This window comes from Fonsecaea multimorphosa, assembly GCF_000836435.1.
Source record: "Fonsecaea multimorphosa CBS 102226 unplaced genomic scaffold supercont1.34, whole genome shotgun sequence".
NCBI classification, from domain to species: Eukaryota; Fungi; Ascomycota; class Eurotiomycetes; order Chaetothyriales; family Herpotrichiellaceae; genus Fonsecaea; species Fonsecaea multimorphosa.
Genome location: NW_015971668.1, coordinates 212,652 through 233,588, shown reverse-complemented (window position 1 = coordinate 233,588; position 20,937 = coordinate 212,652). Strand labels below are relative to the sequence as shown.

Genomic DNA, 20,937 nt, shown 5'->3' with positions numbered 1-20,937 from the left:
GTCCTATCTGCGGTTAACCACACCGAAGAAACGTGGAAGAGTCCTTTGCTCCTTCTTGGCTGGCCTTTTACTACAATCTCGAGCTTTTGGCACGTCATCTTGGCGTCTTCCCAGATTTCTGCTACGAAGCTTCTGCGGAATCTGAACGACAAGTCGTTGTTGATGCGGACGATCTACATGTTGAGGCATGATCGTTGATATTGTGAGGCATACAACTCAATATCCTGGCCGGGGCTTGGGATATTTCGGAAAGCTCTCAACTTGATATAGGCCATCGGAATTCAGGATGGACTGCTGAGCAATATCATGGCCGAAACCCTCGACCAGTCAGGTGGCAAGACTCTCAAACCACACCCAGCCTTTCACACATTCTCAAAATAGGGTGCAGAAGAAAACCAAAGAAAGAAAGAAAAGAAAGAACCCCCCTTTTGAACTGCCAACCTAAACTACAAAAACTGAAGCTATTTCAGAAACGCCGCAACTTAGTACTCGAGTTCCTAGGTGCCTATTAAGGCACAGCCGGGTGTTTTTTGAGTTGAAGAAACTGCTTGCCTGTTTGGAATGGATCACTGCCCGGGTATGGGGCTCACCCAGGTCGAAGGCTGTTCTTGGAGATAAATTTGCGCATGTTAATTATATATGTGTATCGGGACTGGCAGAAACGGCTGCGCGGAATAGGGTGTTCTCTATGGGTTCATACTCTCGAGATGGCTTTCGCTTGGCGGCTTGTTCTCCAGGTTGTTCTGAGTGTGGTACAATGGGGCCATTTCGTGCTATTCTCTTGTGTCATGCTGGCGACAGAATCACGGCTCTCAGCTGGACTTCTTGCGCTGCGCTATCAAGATATCGACGCGCTGAGGATGATGTCGAGCAGCAACACAAGTACATTGCCGGCGGCCGCCTGCTTTGGGCTCCGGGAAAGTCTGCAGGAAGTGGCTGATTAGCTGCTACGGACGCCACAAAATCATGTCCATGGAGACTACGAGAAGTATTTGACCGACATGGAGCGATCTGTATGCGAAGGAAGAAGCTTCAACTTCGCCGAAAATGGAATGTTTTGGTTTGGGACCACTGATCGCCCTCCGCCGAAGGCATCTGCTGCGTCCCTTTTGGCGCTTCCATACCTTTCATTCTGCGGAGAACACAGCGCAAGTGGACTTCCAAGCTCGTAGGCGAAGGTTATCTGCATGGGATATTGCATGGAGAGGCGCTTCGCTTCGAGCACACGAAGCAGCCGTTAAGAGCAGGCTTTCATCCTCTGTTCTGCTGGAAGGGGTTGGGTTCCACCTGCTGTTATTGGCTTGCCCTTCGCAACATCATCGGGATCTACTTGGACGCTTACTCTCTCATTTCACACGCACGTTCACACTAGGGAGAGAGACTTTAGCAATTTTTAGTCGCAGAAAGGAGAGCAGAAGCACGGACGAGGCTGAGGCAGAAGCGCCGAAAAGGGGGCTGCCAAGCCTTGAGTCATTGCTTGTCAAGAACTTGAACCACATACTGTCTACCAAGAACCATGGCCGGGATAAGAGGTCAATACAATGGTATTCACATACTCTGTGAAGGCTCTGTCTGGACTAGAATGAGCGCTTGAATCCTCATGGCAACGTGGCAGTAGTCCAATTCTGTACACAAACACTCTCCAACCACTATCTGCACTTGTTTCCGGACCATCATCGACCTCGGTTTTGGCGAGCACTCCTCTGCAGGGATGGAAGAACAAGAAGCAAGCAGCTTCTATCCGATCTCCTTGTCAACAACAGCTATTCAACCTGTCCATTTCGCCGTCTTGTGCAGAATTCGTCTCTTACAACCCCTGTCTGTTTCCGCAGTCCCTACTCCAAGGGAATTGCCGGGACGGTGTGGTTGAAGTGGGCGGGATTCGGAAAATTCCACGCCTCCATCTTTTGGGGGATGTGCGGAATAAGCATGTCGCTGGTCAGTCGGATGTACGAACTGTGAGGAAATTCGCATTCGTTGCTGAAGCAGAGGGTAGGTGTGGAGCTTTTCGGGTTGAGACAAAGGACGTCGTCGCCTTTGCAGAGATTGACCTTGTACCAACAGTCTCCAGCCACCACAACAACTTCTCGGCGGTAGAGGTTTGGATATGTGCCCTGGAACACCACGTTCTTTGCTGGCATGCCGTCGGCCGCCTCCGTACTGCCGTCTTCCATAAGCAGACGATTGTCCGCACTAAAGTTCAGCGATTAGCATGGCTCGTCATGGACGATTTTCAGACTTACAATGTGGTGTCTGCATGTGTGAAGACTATGATCTTCGTGTCCTCGTCGTTGATGAGCTCGATCGGACTGATGATTGCGTTAGCTGAGAAACACATGGGAGGGAGAGAAGGAAGGCCAGACATGACAAGGTTGACATAATTCTGGTCACCAGCAACTCTCAAGCTGATGCCACACCTACAACTTCTGTCAGAAACTGTTCATTCGACAATCAAACTTGTCAGCTGGTAAGACTTACAGTGGACGATGATCGTGGAAGAAGGTTCGCTTCATCTCCATGACAGAGACAACCTCAGTCTTGAGCACGGGAGGCAGGCAAAGTCTCTTGTGATTGTTCGGGTGATCTCCAGAGCCTACGCCATTAGCGGCTTGCTCATTTCTGCAAGAGAGATGTGTTCAAAGGTATTTTTATATATAGCTTACTTTCGATCTTGAAGAAAGAACGCTTTTTCGACTCTTTATCAGAGGCGCCCGAGTCGCTGAGGTGATCGACCTGTTACCGTGTGAGCAGTGAATTCAGAGCGCGACAGAACCGCCGTACCACGGTGTCATTGTCAGGAGTCTCGCGACACATGATGACCGTTGAGCGGCGCGAATCGACCGCTGCTCTGTGTGGATTATGTGAATTTCTGATGTGGCGCGGGCGGCGATGATCAAGATTGATGAAAGTGTCGCGATGGTGGAGATGAAAGAAGAGAAGAAAGTGAGAGGAGGCGCGACAATGAAGAAAGAGAAAAAAAAAACCAGTGAAGCGTGCAGGAGGAAGAAGAGCGCCTTTTCTGCCGGACCGTGATTCACTGGCCACGACAGCCTGAAGCACAGTTCCAGAGAACAATGGCCAAAGTGAAGGTATTGGTATCATTTCCGAAGAGATCAATCATTTTCATCTACGGCTCATTTCTCCTCGAGCGACTCCGAGGCGGCGGTCCAAAAGCACTTCCTTTACTGCCTAGCGGTCCTCATGAGCATACAAACCCGAGTTTCACAGCATTGCTTTCGGCATATATTTCATCGCCTGCCTCACACCAAGATCACCCAAAATCTCCTCCGTGCCTCCAAGGATGGCATCAAACTTGTACGTGCGATGGAACATCTCGACATTCCTGCCCATACCGGTGGTTGTGATACCACGACCTCCGAAGATATTGACGGCGTCGTCGGCGATCTCGTGAGCTGCGCGAGTGGCAAACATCTTGAAGAGCCCTATGGGGCCAGCCAAATGCCGGTTCTGTTCCTCCGGAGTCATATTGCACATTTGATAGGTGATGTTCTCGAGGTAGTTTTGGATGGCTTCGGCGTAAGCGATCATTTTGGCCAGTCTAGGACAACAGCCCGCGTGTCAGCGCAAAGGTGCAAAGCCAAGAGCATAAAGGGAGATTTCATACTTTTGTCTGATCACTGGCTCTTCTATCAACCTCTTTCCAAACACCCTCCGCTGGTTTGCCCACTTGATGCAGTCCTCTACAGCTTGCCGGCTCGATCGAACGCTGAATGTGGTGATCATCCACCGTTCATGGTTGAAGTTGGTCATGATCACTCTAAATCCTTGGTCCTCGACGCCGAGGAGGTTCTCGACGGGCACTTTGACGTTGTCGAACTTGATGAATGCTGTCCCGGCTGTTGTGGAATAGCTCGTCTTAATCTGGGTGGTCTCGACTCCCTCCTGTCTTTCGATGAGCAGCACAGAGAAGCCCTTTTCGGTCTTTACACCAGTGACGAAATAGTCGCAGAAGACTCCGTTGGTGATCCATTTTTTGGTGCCTGTCCCAGACCGTTAGAGAGGCCGTACGCGGGCGACTGCTGCTGGCTTACCATTGACAATGTAGTGCGTGCCGTCGGGGCTCTTGACGGCAGTGGTCTTCATACCAGCCACGTCCGAACCGGCAAATGCCTCTGAGATGGCGAGACAGATCTTCTTCTTGCCCGACAAGCACTCTGCGGCGACTCGCTTCCGAATATGGGGCTTTGCATGGTACAGAACGGCCGGTAAGCTGATGATCATGCCTCCCAGATTGCCGTCATTGAATGACCGAGTACCAGTTCGACATAGTTCCTGGGTGATGATCATCTCGTGGAAGTAGTCAAACTCTTCTGGCGTCACTGCTCCGTTCATCAGAGTGAGTCCTTTGAGGTGAGGCCCGGGTCCCATGCGCATGGCATTCATTCCAAGGCGTCTAGACCACAATACTGTTAGATGATGCTCAACGAAGGTGCATATCCGACACGTACCCCATCTCCTCGATAGTTGCATCGGAGATTCTCTTTCCGCTGCTCTCCTTTTCTTGTGCCTCAGGAGTCAGGACCGTATCGACCCATACTCGCATAGCCCGCTGCAGCTTCCTATGACTCTCCTTGTAGTAGGGACTCTTGAACTGTGGTGTCAACCAGGTCGGTTCTCCATACGGCACCAGACTGAGATCGCCGGGCTGCGGATATATGACCTGGGGCTTCTCGCCCTTGATCGTACCAATGCACAGCGACTTCTCATACTTCTGGAGGACTTCCAGTCTGTGGAGATTGAAGAAGTCGACTGTCGCGTCAAGCCCCGCGACTTGCTGCAGCACCGTCGAGCCACCGGGATGGGCATCGGCAAAGTCGGTCAGGTCGTAGACCTTGGAGTCGATGATACACCACAGGCTGTCGGCCGTGTTGTTCTGCGACACCTCATCCCTGGAGATCTCTCGGCTGCTCATGGTGGGAGATGGACCTTCTCGAGCAACTCTCTCGAGACTCTACGGCTGGTGAATTCTCGGAGCCTGGAATGCATTTCTGCAAAGGAAAAAATTGAGGTCCAGCATAGGGCTTACATAGGAGATGCGCCTCGGCTGACGGTGGGATCTTTTATTTTCTATATTAGTGATACGCTTGTCGCGGAAGAGGTTTAGGTGTTTTACCTTTGGCAAATGCCAATCTGTCAACCTGACCACTCCGTGCTATCTATTTAATAATCCAGACAAAGGACAATCTCGACTGCGCACCTCGTACGCCGCGACACGATGGCGCGCGATGCTGTGATCAAGATTGTTGCTGGGGAAAGGCTCTTTGATGTCCTTACGCACGAATTCCGTACCGCCACATCACATGTTGACAATCTCAAGACCACAAATGCTAACGTTTCAGGTAAGTACCACGTACCTCGGACCAGAACAGACTGAGGTTATCTGGCTTGCTGTCTGATTACTACACTCTGATTCGTGATAATGATTCTGGATATGAAGGCCGCTAAGGGCCGAGCGAGCAAAGTCCCTACCCTCTGCAGGGTCTATTCCCACGAAACATTCCCTAGACCTCGTCCTCCTCCTTTCTCCGTCTTTGTTTTTGTGGCCTCTAGATTGAAATCATGTCTTTCGACACACCCCTGACACGCAAGTTGGGCATCAGGGTCCCCGTCGTGCAGGGCGGTCTTCAATGGGTGGCATATGCCGAGCTCGCCGCCGCCGTCAGTAACGCCGGCGGTCTGGGGATCATCAACGCCTTGACGCAGCCCGATCCAGAGCGCCTGCGACAGGAAATCCGAAAGACGCGGTCACTAACAGCAAACCCGTTTGGCGTCAACCTCACCTTGTTACCCGCTCTCAACCCTCCAGACTATCCTGCATTCACCCAGGCCATCATCGACGAAGGGGTCAAGATCGTCGAGACCGCGGGCAACAGTCCCGGTCCCGTCATCCGGAAGCTGAAGGAGGCCGGGATCATCGTGATCCACAAAGCCACGACGATAAGACACGCGAAAGCGGCCATCAAACTCGGCGTGGATATCTTGTCGATTGACGGGTTCGAATGTGCCGGCCATGTCGGGGAGTCCGACATTGCCTCGCTGATCCTGAACAGTCGCGCGCGCCAGGAACTGGGAGACACGCCGTTCATCGCGTCGGGCGGGTTTGCCGATGGATACGGGTTGATGGCGGCCCTCAGCCTGGGTGCCGCGGGGATCAACATGGGCACGCGGTTCATGTGCACGGTCGAGGCCCCCATCCACCTGAACGTCAAGCAAGCCATCGTCAAAGGAGACGAGCACCAGACGACGCTCATTCTGAGGCGGTGGAAGAACACCAGCCGCATGTATACCAACCAAATGACGGCCAAGACCATCGAGATCGAGTCCACCAGCAAGACGGGCGAGTTTGCGGAGGTTGCGCCAGTGGTGAGCGGTGCTCGAGGCCGCGAGGTTCTAACAGGTGGTGATATTCAACACGGGGTACGTCGTCATCATGCTTTTGCAGCACTGAGAGGATCCTTTGACATCTGTTGCTAATTCTTTTTTTCATAGGTCTGGTACGCTGGCCAAGTAATGGGGTTGATCTACGACATTCCAACCTGTGCGGAACTCATCGCACGCATCGAGAAAGAGGCCGGCGAGGTCTTGTCCAGGCTTTCGAGTTCGATACCAAGTCAGCCACAGGGCCCCAAGAGCAAGTTATAGATATTCCTGATCAGGGGCTGCGATTGTTAGACACTGTAATGGAAAGGGGCTAGGAGCTAGGAATCATTCAACTGGCAATTAAATCTGTCTTTGGCAGTAGACGCCTAGACTGAATAGAAACTTTCTTGTCTTCTTTAATTCCAAGTATCAAACTTGTCTGTCTATCTGCATTCTGCACAAACTCCGTCCGACCAGAGCTTGTAGGCAATTGGATGCCTGTCTTCCAAGCAGAGCCGAGACTATCCTGTCTGGTTTCCAGAGTTTTGTGACAGGTCCTCAGGGCGGTGATCTACGTACTAGGTAGTTACAGAGCCTTTCCTACGTACGCAAGTCTGCTACCGAGTACAGATGTCTAATATGGGCCGCTTACTATTCCATTCACCAGAATATCAAAAGGGAACACCGTCTGGGCCCACGGGGCGACACGGGGTTTGCGTGCTTCCTGGCAGACCGAGGTTTGTGCCACGCTCGCCAGGGCTGGATTACTTATCCTTTATTGCTTCTCAGAGCGAAGCCCCAAAAACCTTCTTTTGATCACTTTCTAACTTGTTCCAACATGCTTCAAATATCCCTTTGTATTCTTGCTTGAATTTAGCTTCCATCTGCTCCATTTCCCGGCCATTTCTCGGTTTTTGCCATCTACAACACAGCCCTAGAGCAGCTCGGTCGTTGCGAGAACACTGAGAAAAGAAGAGAGAAAAAAGAAAGGTCAAAGATTACCTCCCATCAGGCCAGCAACACCTCTTTCCAGCAGACAAACAAACCCCATCTCCCACGCACAAACACGCACAACATGTCTCTCAACACGCAAAAGAAGCCCGTCATCGCCGTGGTAGGTGCCGGGCCGGGCATCGGCGAAGCCGTCGCCCGCCGCTTCGTGGCCGAGGGCTTCTACGCAGCCCTGCTGGCGCGCACCGAGGACAAGCTCCAAAAGATGGCCCAGAGCATCGAGGCCGACTTTGGCGCGGGGTCGGCGCGGTACTACATCACGGACCTACGGGTGGAGGAGTCTGTGGTGTCGAGCTTCGCGCGGATCAAAGCCGAGCTGGGCCCCGTGGCCGTGCTGGTCTACAACGCCGGCGCACGACGCGTCAACGGCCGCTCCATCCTGGACACATCGTCCGAGGAATTCGAAAACTTCACAAAGATCAACCTCTTCGGCGCCTTCTGGGCCACCAAGGCCGTGCTCCCGGACATGCTCTCCGCCGGCCGGGGCACGATCCTCTTCACCGGCGCGACGGGCGCCCTGCGCGGCAACCCGGGCCTCGCGTCCTTCTCGCCCGGCAAATTCGGCCTGCGCTCGCTGTGCCAGATCATCACGCGCGAGTACCAGGCCTCGGGCATCCACGCCGCGCATGTCATTGTCGACAGCCCCGTCGACGGCAAGTTGATCGGCGAGTGGTCCCGCCGCCAGTGGCAGCGCACGGGCCAGGGCGAGAAACTCGACGACGTCGACGCGCATCTCGTGAGCCCCGCGGATCTGGCCCAGACGTATTGGTTCTTGCACACGCAGCCGAGGAGCGCGTGGACCCATGAGTTGGACGCGAGGCCGCAGAAGGAGAGCATGTTTTCGAAAATGTAACCAATCATTCAAGGGAGGAAGAAGCCATGGCTGGCTGACTGGATAGGTGTCTAGGTACATAGGAGTTTGAATGCGAGTCTGGTTAGAGGCACACGATAATTTGTTCAAAACGGATCCCGCCGGTATCGTTCGTAAAATGGTTCAGGCCAGATCAATGGATCGGAAGCCTTTTATCTTTGTGCAATCAATCACATAACAGTCTGAGTGCTGGCATGCTTGGTCCATGGATGTGTATTGCTCCCTCAGCTATGGCTCGGGGTCAACCAGCTCGATGTACGTGCGGTGTCAGAAGCATCATCAGTGGACCTCTCACACTGTCTATTGATAGCTACATACATACACAGTCTCCTCCCAAATCACAGTCTTGCCATCTCCTTCTTTGCTTGCTCAGCCAGCACCCTCCGGAGCACCTTGCCGGCATTGCTCTTTGGAATCGCATCGACAAACCTGATGCCACCCCTCAACCGCTTATGCGGCGCCACTTTCTGGTGCAACCAGTCACAAATCTCCTTCTCCAGCTCTGGCCCACTGCTGAATCCCTTGGCCGGCACGACGTACGCTCGGGCCAACTCGGTCGCTCTCTCGGGACTGTACACGCCGATGACGGCGACGTCGTTGACGGCCGGATGCGCCAGCAGCAAACCCTCCAGCTGTGCCGGCGCGACCTGAAACCCGTTGTACTTGATGAGCTCCTTGACGCGGTCGGTGATGTAGATGTTGTGGTCCTTGTCGATGTATCCGACGTCACCGGTGCGGTACCAGCCATCGGGAGTGATGGAATCGGCGGTCGCTTTGGGGTTGTTGTAGTATCCTTTACAGATGTTGGGACCTTTGATCCAGATCTCGCCCGTCTCCCCCAGGGCGACTTCCTTGCCGTCGTCCATGCATTTGAGGGATATGGATGGGAGGAGAGTGCCCGCTGAGCCTACTGTCGTGTTCCATTGGTCCCAGGACTGCAGGTAGTGAGTTAGCATTTGTTGATGGACCAAAAAAGGGAATACTGCCATTCCACATACCTGCGAAGCGACACCCGGGGATGCCTCTGACAACCCATATCCTTGTTTGATGGGCACTTTCAGCCGCTTGTAGACCATCTCCACCAAATCATTCGTCAAAGGAGCTGCAGATGAGTGCATCATTCGCAACGACCCCAAGTTGTATTTCGCAATGAGCGGGTGCTTGGCGAGAAGCAGGACGACCGGTGGCACGACGTAAGCCATTGTGATGTTTTCCTCTTGGACGAGACGACAGAATGGCTCCAACTCGAATCTCTGCATGATGTAGACTCTTATCCCTCGATTAACTGGGCTGAGAAGAAGAACTGCGAGACCTAAATGAGGGAGGGCGGGTTTAGCATGGTCCCCGTTCAAACGGTCGCGAATCAACTAACCGTAGATGTGGTACAGGGGAAGGAAGCCAATAGTTCTATCCCGACTCCAGTGTGTCCGATTCACGTCCATGACAATTCCCTGCAGGAGATTCGTCACAATGTTCTCGTGTGTCAGCATGACGCCCTTGGGCAGTCCTGTTGTGCCGGAGGAGTACACCAGGAAAGCCAGATCTTCTTTTGGGTCGATTGAGACTTTCTCTGCGACCGTCGAAGAAGAGTCTTTGATGTCCGAAAAGTGTTGAAATCGACTCTTGGGATCTCGCGGACCAACCAGGATGATCCGGTCCAGGGGTAAGCCGACAAGCAACGCAGCCTCGCGGGCGACTTCGAGGCATGCGACGTGTGTTGTCAATGCCTTGGCCTGGGACGACCTCAGCTGTGACACGAGTTCGCCGACAGTGTAGAGGTTGTTGAGCGGGCAAGAAACGCCACCGGCCCAGAGAGTGCCAAAGGTAACGGGAGCGACCTCTGCGCTGTTGGGAGTAAAGACAGCCATTACGTCGCCTTTCCGCCAATTCCATTGTCTTTGGATGCCTTGCCCGAAGCGGAGGGCAGCGTCCTGAACATCTCGCAGCGTATGTTGCTTCTGAGCAGAAACATCGACATAGACGACTATCAGAGTTGTGAGCAGGCTGAGAAAGGCATGGACGTGGTAGGGTCTGCGCCCAAGGCTCGAGGTCACCTACCATGATTCTCGGGGAACTCTCGGTCTGAGCGATCAAAGAGAAACGTCCAGACATCGACTGGAGGGATAGAGATGGGCGGATGGGCGGATTCGATAGGCATTGCGAAGAGCGCGTCAATGGCAGGCTGCAGATTTGGCCTGTTGCTTCATCGGCCGTACTTGGATGGGATATGTATGTAGTGCTGGAGGGCCAGCTGCCCATGAGGGCACTGCTCCCAGGAATAGCATGGTCGACATTAGACGGGGAGCAAGGAGCGCCGTTACTGTTCAATGCCGTGTTTGAAAGGATTAGAAAAGTCCCTGCGTGCGTAGGAACCCGACCGAGCTTGAAGGAATGATCATCGATGGACCATAGTGAGGGACGCTGAACGGAGTGAATGGAGTGAATGGGGGAGAATCCGGGCAAGGGAAATTGTATCTGGATGATTAGTCGTGGACCCCGGCTCCAGCCTCGGCTTTCCCGGTATCTTCAGACCCAATCTCTCTGACACCCTCTCTGCTTAAATCAACCCCCATTTATTCTGCTCGCGGCATGGACTGATCATAAATAATCATCACGACACATTGAGGAAACAGACGGACAACCCTGCAGCGGCGCCATCTAGAAGACCTACAACGAACCAATCATCGCAGCCTCTTGGGAAACCCCAGATTGACATCTTCCCCGCCAGAGAATCCAGTTCCGGCTCGGAAAAGATGCGTCCGGAGGGAGGAAAGCTCAAGGTCTATGTGGATAGTGGTATGTGTAACATAGGCCCTCCAAGGGTCTGTTTGATGCTCACCTTGCGGCGCCAGTATCCCCTTACTCCTGGTTTGGCTTCACCAATACAATCCGCTACCGGCCACTCTTGAATGCGTACGGCGTGTCTGTGGATATAATACCTTTCTTCCTGGGCGCCGCTCGTGATGGCGTGGGGAACCCTTGGACCCCGGTACCCAAAGCCAAGGAGGCTTTTGGAAAGCAAGACACCGAATTGACGGGGAAGCTGCTCGGGCTGAAGGTCGTTCCGCCCAAGGAATTCCCCATCTTGTCTCTCTTTGTGAGTCCCACCGTCCCAAGGACTCGACCACGATTAACATGAGCAGGCGGTCCGTGTTGCGACTTGGATCAAGGACCACTATCCGCCAGAGAAGTTTGAGGCCACCTTTCCAGCTTTCAGCACGGCGTATTGGAGTCATGGCATCAACATCTCAAAGCCAGAAGGAATCCTGAAAGCTCTGCAAGGCATTTTCCCCGAAGAGGAAATCAAAGAAATCATGAAGAAGGCCGTGACACCGGAGAACAAGCAAAGAGTAATCGACGTGACCATGTCAGCCGGTGCCTTTGGGGCGCCGTGGATCGTCGCCGTGAACTCGGAAGGGCAAAGGAGGGACTGGTTTGGAAATGATCGCTGGGATCAGGTATTTTACCACCTTGGGGTCCCCTTCACGCCAGTGAGGATCATTCCACCTGAGGAAGCAAAGGCGAAGTTGTGAAATGTCCGATGCAAGCATCCAGATCCAGAGATAGGCGTGTTATAATGTAGGCAGTTTGGGCGTCTGGGGATCGGAGAGACGAGACTGGTTGAAGAAGTCATGCCTTTTAGAGCATAATGCGAGCAATGTCAAATCCACTGTGTGCTGCAGCCGTCATGACAGTCAGATTTTCCAAGCCCGGGCAGAATTGTAGGATATCCATTCCCTTTGCTCAGTTGAGGGCATGATCAGGCCTTGACGGGTCCGAGAGTAGAGCTCCCAGCGCGCCGTCAGGAGAGTATCTCCCATTTAGAACAAGGAACCAGGTCTTCTGGGGCTCCATATTGATAAAGGTCACCTTTCACTTTTCTGATGGAGAGAATGAAGGCTGCACTGAGGAAGCGAGTTCAACTCATTTGATCGATGTCTTCTGTGAGGTGCGGTGGGTGGATGGCCAGCGGGCGGAGACATTGCAACGGCGCAAGTTGCCCAATGGAAATGCCCAGCAACATGCAGTGGAATTCTTGCCCGAACAGTGTCAACCAGTCTGCAGTTGTTCGCTTTTTAAGCCTACGTCCTAATATTATTTCAGACTCCGTGGACCGCCAACAGGGTCCGAAATGGCCGGTGCCAACGAGGATGCCATTCCGATGCTTCTTCCTCCACCTCAGCCGACCTCGAAGACGAAACCTACGGTTGGCCTCTGTACCTGGCAAGATGCCGTTAGCCCAGCGTTACCGGAAGAGGGAATTCTGGCGACGCTTGCAGCTTGGACCCGTCTTGACTTTGGCGGTGAAATGCCACTCCTTACCTCGTACAGTCGCCTCTCACTTGAGAATGGCGACGGGGAAGGGTTCCTGTGGCTTAGCTTACTGTACCACTGTTCCGTGGCATCCCCTTGACATCTAATAGCGGGGATCGTCTTTTCCCAGCCCCTCGAAAGCGATGCGGAATTCGTTACTCTAGCATTGTACTTTCCCTTTCCGACTTGTGGAAAACCGTCAATGTATTCCGCTGCATTTACAAACGTGGCAGTTGTTGCGAAGTTATACCTGGTAGGTTCTGGGAATGCCTCCGGGCCTCGACTTCGAGCTCGACAGATGGCAGTGGTTGCGAAATCATACCTGATGGGTTCCGCAACCTCCAATTACTATGTTTCACTTATAGCCTCGATCAAATTCTGCAGCGGCTATCTTCTTCCGGGACACGCGTCACACGGCTGATCTACATCTTCATAAGGACTGCGATGTTGGACGCTCCAGCATAAGAATCGTCCAGATGTACGCTCACGCAGCTGGCATCAGCTTCATGAGGGCTCCTTCCTGAACACTCGTGGACCTTGTACTGCCCAACCTCACTGGCAGTCTACCCTCGAGGCTTGCGCCATGGCATGTTCATCAACTCTCCCCAAGCTGGTCCTGAGCCTTCTTGTCTTCTATATCTCATCCGTTGTATCTGCTTCGTCAATTCCCACTGTGGAGGGGCCTATCACTGGGGGAATTAAAGGATATCCATTCGGAGCGCCTCCACAAAATGTGACCCCTGGATACTTTCAAGAGGAATATTTCCTGTCCAACAATGCTACCAGGTATAACTCGATCGGAAATCTCAGCGAGACTGGTGTGTGGACCATTACGCCCTCGACCTCGGCCCCATACAAAACACGCATTGTCGTCCAACGTCCCGCAAATGCGTCAAAATTCAATGGAGACGTGATCGTCGAGTGGATCAATGTATCGAGCGGGTTCGACATCATGATTGCCAAACCACCTGGCATCTACGAGGCCGGCTATGTATATGTTGGGATTTCTGCCCAGTTCGTGGGCATTATCGGAGCGCCTCCACACAATATAGGACTCACCGAATGGGATCCTGAACGGTATGGGACTTTGTCAATCCCTGACGATGGCCTCTCATACGACATTTACACACAACTTGCGCGTCTCCTCCAGGCAGAAGCCAGCGGAGCTTCAGGTCAGCCACTGGTCCTGGGGGGCCTCAAGCCCAAGCACATCATTGGGATAGGGGTTTCCCAAAGCGGTGGAAGAGTGCTTGCCTATGCGAACGGAGTGCAGCAGCTTGAGAACGTCTACCATGTGATTATGCCGCTTCTGTGCGGTGGTGAAGCCTCTGACTTCAGCTCCGCTCCCGCCCAACCTAACTTGTCCGACTTCAGTTTTGCCTTCCCATCTAAAGTCCGACCAGATCTCAAGATCCCTGTGATGGAGATAGCATCTGAATCAGAAGCACTCAACTATTTCGTGGTCGGTTCTCGTCAACCAGACACCCAGACTTTCCGCTACTGGGAAGTGGCCGGTGCATCTCACTTCAACACACCGCTGCTCGAGCAGACTGTGGCGCTCACAACTTTTGAAGGCGTACCTTTCCCGGTGGGGAATCAGTCTGACGATGTCAGCTGGCTGCCCACCCTAGATGCTGCATATCGCCATGTGTCTGTCTGGCTCAGGACCGGTACTCCACCCCCGAGTATGCCAAAGATACAGATTGCCTACAATGGCTCCACTCCGATGCTGGCGCGCAACAAGGTGGGCAATGTGATCGGCGGTATTCGTCTACCAGAAATCACGGTTCCTATCGCTTCATACATTGGGCTAGTGGACGGGGTGTCGCTGGTTGGATCGACCACCCCGTTTTCTCCAGCTTTACTTAAGCAATTATACCCAAATCATACCGACTACGTCAAGGAGGTCACCGCTGCAGCCGCGGCATCTCTGGCTTCGGGTGTCATTCTACCCTACCGGGTACAGCAGTATGATCAACAGGCGCAAAGCGCGAATATTCCACCTCAGTAGTGCCGGAACGATTGCTTGGAGGCTACGGCGTGAAAGTCCGGTTTCAGGTACGGCACCTGCGCCGAGTGAGAGGAAAACAGTTGGACAGTCAAAAGTCGTTGAAATTTGAATTATTCACTCTCGGCACAATCCCAGTTGCCTTCAAGCCAGAGTCATATATGAAAGAGGGGCATGATCTTGTGTACATAGCCATTGATGTCGTGTAGTAGTTTGCCTCTCTGGCCAATCCCAAGCAGGACCACATTCCTTCTCTCACGGCGCCTTCCTGGCCCTTACATGGAGAGACTCGGTAAGCTTGAGTAAGTAGAAGCCAACCCAAGGCTGCGAGGCTGCGAGGCTGCGAGGCTGTGAGTCAGGGAATTTGGCGTCAACCCCTTTGCAGATCGCACTTCTCTCTTCCGGATCCGCGTTCTGCCAACAAGGCTCGCGGCTTCATTTAATATTGGACATGGTTACAATCTCAGACGGCAGTATTGAACACCCTGCTGCGCGCAAGCCGGCAGTGAGCAGTGAGCAGTGAGCGGTAAGTAGTGAGTACAGGGCGGCAGGACCCCGCGTCCCAATCTGGGGTGGGGCGCGATGCTGCTTTTGCTGACTGCATCTTGCGTCTTGGCAGGCGCGCACCATGCAGCCTCGGCAGGTACAGCTGCTGCAAAATTGTGTATCTGGAGATTTCAAAGGAAGAATGTGCGCACTCATTAGGAGGTTTATCCACGCTACAAACCATCTACAACTCGCATGACTAAATGGACACGACTTCTACAGATATAGCCATCCAAGGTAACGTGTCAAAAATCACACCAGTCATGTACCTCGTATGTGAGTTACAGTCAAGCGAGCCCCCAAAAGAGGAACCCAAAAAATATGGCGCCTCCAACTCGTTCCAACCCTGCACTGCAGAAGGCTATGAACCAATTGCTTGAGCCAGCTTGGTGAAGTCGTAAGAAAGATGCTCGCTTTCCTTCAAGATTGTCCAAGGAACTCTGACGCTGTTCCCCTTCTCCATCAAGACACCTGGCAGCGGCTCGGACAGCGAGGCCATATATGATGCACCCAACGTATGGTTCCGCCAAAGTGATCAATCGCTACCCTTGTGGGCATCTTCATCAGCCATGCATACCATTCACGATTGAGACCATCATTCAAATTCCTCCATCTCATGTCAATGGGGTCCGAGAACATCTTCAGGTGGCTACGATGGACTTGCTGTTCCCCGTTTCCAGCTCAGATACCCGGAAGGAGGACGAAACGGCTCAACCACCCCGGCGACGAAACACCCAACCATGCTTTATACGACTCGCTATCCAGGCCCAGCAGCCGACAATCACAATCGCCTGCGCTTATCACAAGACCCAAGGAGCATCTCGGAAAGGAGGCTGTCGACCAATCCTCCCCAGCACGTGATTGGACCTTCTACTCATCACTCATGCTGACTCACCTCGTTTCATGTTCCCATTTTCCCATTTTGCAAATTCGCCAGGAATCACCAAGGGACATGACATGTGTTTATCATTTACAGTATCGCATATTTTCGCAGCAATTCGGGAAGCCCTCAAAGCCTTCCATTGCAGTGCCGTCTCTGGTAGTTCAGTGGTAGAATACCGGCTTGTCACGCCGGTGGCCGAGGTTGTAAGTTGCTTGCCTTTCTTCACTTGGCCGGAATGAGAACTGATCATCTGTATAGCAATTCCTCGCCAGAGAGTCGTTTCCTTTTTTCTCTTTCTCCCAGCCCACTAGTTGCAGGGTTCGAAATGGCCATGTACCAACCCCCTACATGACTTTTAGTGCCTTTTTTTGGTCTTGGTTTTTTCATGCATGGGTTTCTTTGTGAGCATCTCAGTTATGTGCGCACATGGGGCCTGATCTCATAAGCGTGGTCATTTCTCATTATTCTATTCTCGGTCAGCCTGAGCGAGGCCACTACCACCCGCTCACTTCGTCCTCGCCCTCCAGGGTCTGCCGCTGCAATCTTTTTGCAACCGCCTCCACGGCCTTCCATACTCTGATGAGGTTTCCTCCAGCGATCTTCGCGGTATCTGCATCACTGACACCCAGCCTCAACAGCTCCGCAATCAGATCAGGATACTTATCCACTCCCTCCAACCCCTTGGGAGTCAGCTCACCCATTCCGTCAAAGTCGCTGCCCAAGCCGACATAATCATAACCAATCTTCTCGCCCACGTACATGACATGTCGCGCCACCTGGTGCAAGGTATTGTTTTTCTCATAGAACTCCGGCAACACGGTCTCATTCGCCGGAGGCAAGCATGAGATGAACCCGGGACTGAAATTGATCATCACCAGGGATTTTGTCTGCTTGACCAGGTCTAGCATATCGTCGTGGACGTTTCTCGGGTGTGGACATAGTGCGAATGCCGAAGAGTGTGAGTATATGACGGGCGCCGCCGAGGTTTTGTTGCTCAACACAGCTTTCTGCGTCCAGTATGAAGTATGCGAGATATCGACAAGCATCCCGAGTCGGTTCATCTCGCGGATCACGTCGCGCCCGGCCGAAGTGAGTCCACCGCGATGGTAAGGGGCTACTTTTGTGCCGTTCTTCAGAGATGAAATCAACGCCGCATCGGCAAATGCATTGTGACAGTTCCAGGTCAGCGTCGCCGCCCGCACGCCCAGGGCATAGTACAGCCGTAGTGTGGACAGCGGTGCCGACTGTGGAATCTGATGCAGTCCCTCGATACTGATCGGCGAGATCAGGCGCCTCGAGCTGTGGAAATTTGCCAACGCCACATCGAGCGGCGAGGTCGCCGATGTAAAGTTCCCGGTATACTCGCCTTGCAATCGACGGATCAGATCAATCTGGGACAATGTGTGCGCCACAGCCGAGGCATACTGCTCGTCTGAAAAGTCCTCGCTCGCATTCTCCGGGCAAACGACGAAGGCGCTCCAAAACGCCCCGCCCACCCTTCCGTTGCGAAGTCGGGGCAGGTCGACGTTCAACTCCATGTCTCCGTTTTCAAACTTGTCCCGGAATTCCTTGGTGTGCAATTTATTCTTGTACGCGCCGCGGATGAAGATGGCCAGGTCGTTGTGGCCGTCGATCAAGGGCGTGTGGGCGAGGATGGCCTGCGCTCGTTCCTCGATCGTCTGACCTGGACGCGGATTTGGGCCGGGCAGAGGTCTGGGTCTCGGTGTCGGTTTGGGTTCCCACCCACTGTCACCAGAGCGGCCGCTCAGGAAAGTGACCACAAGACCAAAGAAGACCACGACGAAGAAAATCGAGGCGATCCTATTCAATGCCGCCTTTGTAGATTCAAACGCCTGTCCATCATCCTCCTCCTCCTCCTCTTCCCCGGCATCTCCACCCTCCCCTCCAGGCTGAATCTCTTCATTCCATTGCCTCGAAGGCTCCTTATATTCTTTTGCAGGCTGTATGCCTTCGTAGCCCCTGTATCTGGAGAAGCCGTACCCCTGGATCTCCGGCGCCGGTTCGTTCTGGGGCAGGAGAGGATCGAGCTCGGTTTTGGAAGACATCGATCAGGCCCTGGAAGACGGGGAAGCACTTGTACTTGAACTAGGGGAGGGAATTTTGAGAATCAATGACAAGTCGAGAAAGTATTTCAAAGGTTCTCCCTCTTTTCAAAGCTACATCTCCGTCTCGGACTAAGAATAAACTCGACATCCCATGTGTGTGTGTGTGTGAGAGAGAGAGAGAGAGAGAGAGAGAGAGAGACAGCTTCCGCATGATACACGGAGGACGGAGTAATAACGGTCGTCTCCGCAATTGGAAACCATGATAACGATATCGGCAACGCAATAAAATTGATCCGTTATCGATCCGAAGTACCCGGGCAGAGCTATTACCCTCTGTCGAGGCTGCTATATTGTACCCGAGATGATCTAGATCAGTCCAGGCATCATAAGAGATCTCGTTCAATTGCTCTTTGTTTGGCTCGAAACCAGTCCCGGCCTACTTCTGTCTCAGCGCCGCCATGTCCAGCAACCTGTAGTCATAGACTGGTGTTTGCCAGTCGTCCTGCAAAAGTCCATACGTCTCGGTAGCATCACTCTTCGGCTTGCGCGGGTTGATTGCCCAGTAGGCAAAATCGGCGTCACATTTCCTCAAATACCTCATGAGATTCCTCCAGTAGTGGTAGTCTCGTCTTGACGGGGAATTTGGAGCTCCTATCTCACCGACCCAGACCGGCGCCGTATCGGTCTGACGGAGGTACTCCCAGTTCTTGTCCATGTCCTCAGCGAACGACTTGTACGTTCGGTACCAATACGGCACGAGGGATCCCCAGCCTGACCATCCATACACGTGAGACGAATACACCAACTTGTTCTGCTGTGTCAGGCGGACAGGCCGATCCTGGGCTCCCCTGATATCATTGGCAGACTGGACACCCTCCACTATCATCAACCACCTGGGTTGAAGCTGGTGTAGTCGTTCCGACGCATGTTCGGCGGCAGTTGCCCATGAATCCCACATGAATCTGCCCGCAAAACCACGAACCTCATTGCGCAGGTCCACGCCAACGACCAGCGGATCGTTGATGTGAGGTTTCATCACTGTTATGAGATCTTGAATCCAATCTTCCTCGGTCTGACGGACAGGGCATAGAGGGCCGAGGTCACTGTTGGACCATCCCATGTCGCAGGGATAGCCATCACAGCACCATCTCGCTTGGGTGATATGGTTGTTGATGATGACGGCCAGCCCTGTCTCGGTCAGGGTGCGAACGACCGCGGCATAGACATCCAACGCTCGAAATCCAACGAGGTCTTGGTTGGCTGTCAGAAGTTCGGGGTCGATGATGGGATTCTTGCGAACAATCTCATCGGCGTACGGTAGTCGCACGCTATTGAATCCGAGCTCACGAATGATGCGGGCAATTTTGGTTCGATTCTGGACGTCCAGGCCACCGGGGACCATATATATGTCACTGGCGCCGTACCAGTTCGCTGAGACGAGCTTGACACGCTTGCCATCCTTGTCGACGATGTCGCGGCCTCGAGTGCTGAGTGGCGGACTGAAAAGGCGATCGTGCGGATCAAAGGGGACAGTGACATTGCCTCTGATCAATTCGGGGTCAGGATACCGCGACAAATTGGCGGGGATACTTCCTCTTCGCCAAAGTATCCGCACCATGAGCCAGAGGCCGACCAAGGTGACCAGGACCAAGATGAGTGGCGTTCTGCAAAGTTTCCACCGATTGCGCCTGCGTCTACCCCCGCTGGCTAGCAGGGAGTAGCTGGTCGCATGATGCATGGGCCGAGTTGACCAGACCATGTCCAACGCCGTCCAAGTTGTACTCGTATCTCAGATCTCCCAGGATCAGGATCTCGAACAACTGCAGCCGGTCGCTGGCTGATCGCACATTTTCCATGGGCCATTTTTGTGCAGCAGACACAAGGAGCCGCGTTGTTCCGGCCATTTGGCTACAGTCATTGGCTGCCTGCAGCCGTGCCCCAATCCTCGCTGACTGTTGCATGGTCAAAAGCAATCCGGGGAGATGTTGCCCTATATTTGAATGCTTTGGGGCCCTGGATGAGTTTTCCACTTCTTCTTCCCCCCTCGCAACCCAGGTCGACACCATGACCTCAAGATGCTGCAAATCCCTGAAATGCCCGATTTCACGTTCCCTTGATTCGGAAAATTGCCTGAGCCTGGAGCGACCGCCCATAGAGGCACGTGGAGGACGATGGCCATTCCCCCCTGCACTGATTGGCGGAACCAAAACCGCACAACATGTGAAAGGTTCAGGTGGTGCAGATGACTGGTTTCGACTGGTTTCGACTGGTTAGGTAAGTTTGACGGTAAGCCCACGAGCCTCGTTGTTTGGTATACACGCCATCGCATCTTTTTCGTCGTCCTTGCTGCCCTCCCCAATGCGGATCACCTGGACTCACCGTTGCTGGCGCTAACATGACCACAACAGGCCAAATGGGCAAGTGGAGGGAATGTTTCCTGTTAGTTGTGAGCTGGTGAGATGCGAGCTGGCCATGACACCGCGTGCATCCAGTGGTGGTTGATAGCGAGAATGGTCACGCTGCCCAGTGTCCAGCCAGGGTGCCCAGCTGCCCAGCTCCCCAGCTGCCGGTGTCCGTTGCAAGGGTGGAAAAATAAAGAAGCGTGTGACAAGAACAGCGAGAAGGAGCGGGCCATCAATGGTGCGGTAAGGGGGCAAAGTGAAGAGAAAGAAGAAGAGGTGCACGCCCGGTGGATTCTCCTAGCTCTAACACTCTGTCCAGTGTCCAGTGTCTGGCATCCAGCATCCAGGAATTTGTCTTGTCTGCAGCTTAATTCTTAAGACTTGCATCGGTCATTACCTCGCTGTCCTCGCTCTCCTCGCTCTCCTCGTTGTCACCTGCTGCCCCCTCTCTCCTG

The 20,937-nt window shown here is 53.4% G+C and overlaps 9 protein-coding genes across 9 annotated transcripts; 4 read left to right on the top strand and 5 right to left on the bottom strand.

Moving 5' to 3' along the window:
* Positions 1–1,835: 1,835 nt before the first annotated feature.
* Z520_10989 (uncharacterized protein) lies at positions 1,836–2,814 on the bottom strand (the record flags this gene model as incomplete). The annotated part of the gene is made up of 5 exons (XM_016781480.1): positions 1,836–2,193; positions 2,244–2,417; positions 2,479–2,593; positions 2,664–2,733; positions 2,782–2,814. 5 exons carry the CDS (start codon positions 2,812–2,814, stop codon positions 1,836–1,838), a joined length of 750 nt encoding a protein of 249 aa, XP_016627469.1.
* Positions 2,815–3,222: 408 nt separating this feature from the next.
* On the bottom strand, positions 3,223–4,933 carry Z520_10988 (uncharacterized protein; the record flags this gene model as incomplete). The annotated part of the gene is made up of 4 exons (XM_016781479.1): positions 3,223–3,559; positions 3,626–4,001; positions 4,053–4,414; positions 4,470–4,933. The coding sequence occupies 4 exons, from the start codon at positions 4,931–4,933 to the stop codon at positions 3,223–3,225; spliced, it is 1,539 nt and encodes a 512-aa protein (XP_016627468.1).
* A 647-nt stretch (positions 4,934–5,580) lies between these two features.
* Positions 5,581–6,663, top strand: Z520_10987 (uncharacterized protein; the record flags this gene model as incomplete). The annotated part of the gene is made up of 2 exons (XM_016781478.1): positions 5,581–6,438; positions 6,511–6,663. The coding sequence occupies 2 exons, from the start codon at positions 5,581–5,583 to the stop codon at positions 6,661–6,663; spliced, it is 1,011 nt and encodes a 336-aa protein (XP_016627467.1).
* Positions 6,664–7,456: 793 nt separating this feature from the next.
* On the top strand, positions 7,457–8,245 carry Z520_10986 (uncharacterized protein; the record flags this gene model as incomplete). The annotated part of the gene is made up of 1 exon (XM_016781477.1): positions 7,457–8,245. The coding sequence occupies one exon, from the start codon at positions 7,457–7,459 to the stop codon at positions 8,243–8,245; it is 789 nt and encodes a 262-aa protein (XP_016627466.1).
* Positions 8,246–8,601: 356 nt separating this feature from the next.
* Z520_10985 (uncharacterized protein) lies at positions 8,602–10,421 on the bottom strand (the record flags this gene model as incomplete). Its single annotated transcript, XM_016781476.1, has 4 exons — positions 8,602–9,198; positions 9,262–9,575; positions 9,636–10,247; positions 10,322–10,421. The coding sequence occupies 4 exons, from the start codon at positions 10,419–10,421 to the stop codon at positions 8,602–8,604; spliced, it is 1,623 nt and encodes a 540-aa protein (XP_016627465.1).
* A 595-nt stretch (positions 10,422–11,016) lies between these two features.
* On the top strand, positions 11,017–11,796 carry Z520_10984 (uncharacterized protein; the record flags this gene model as incomplete). Its single annotated transcript, XM_016781475.1, has 3 exons — positions 11,017–11,059; positions 11,116–11,360; positions 11,407–11,796. 3 exons carry the CDS (start codon positions 11,017–11,019, stop codon positions 11,794–11,796), a joined length of 678 nt encoding a protein of 225 aa, XP_016627464.1.
* Positions 11,797–13,160: 1,364 nt separating this feature from the next.
* Positions 13,161–14,588, top strand: Z520_10983 (uncharacterized protein; the record flags this gene model as incomplete). Its single annotated transcript, XM_016781474.1, has 1 exon — positions 13,161–14,588. The coding sequence occupies one exon, from the start codon at positions 13,161–13,163 to the stop codon at positions 14,586–14,588; it is 1,428 nt and encodes a 475-aa protein (XP_016627463.1).
* Positions 14,589–16,508: 1,920 nt separating this feature from the next.
* On the bottom strand, positions 16,509–18,080 carry Z520_10982 (uncharacterized protein; the record flags this gene model as incomplete). Its single annotated transcript, XM_016781473.1, has 1 exon — positions 16,509–18,080. One exon carries the CDS (start codon positions 18,078–18,080, stop codon positions 16,509–16,511), a length of 1,572 nt encoding a protein of 523 aa, XP_016627462.1.
* Positions 18,081–18,516: 436 nt separating this feature from the next.
* Z520_10981 (uncharacterized protein) lies at positions 18,517–19,984 on the bottom strand (the record flags this gene model as incomplete). The annotated part of the gene is made up of 2 exons (XM_016781472.1): positions 18,517–19,744; positions 19,779–19,984. The coding sequence occupies 2 exons, from the start codon at positions 19,982–19,984 to the stop codon at positions 18,517–18,519; spliced, it is 1,434 nt and encodes a 477-aa protein (XP_016627461.1).
* Positions 19,985–20,937: the final 953 nt, after the last annotated feature.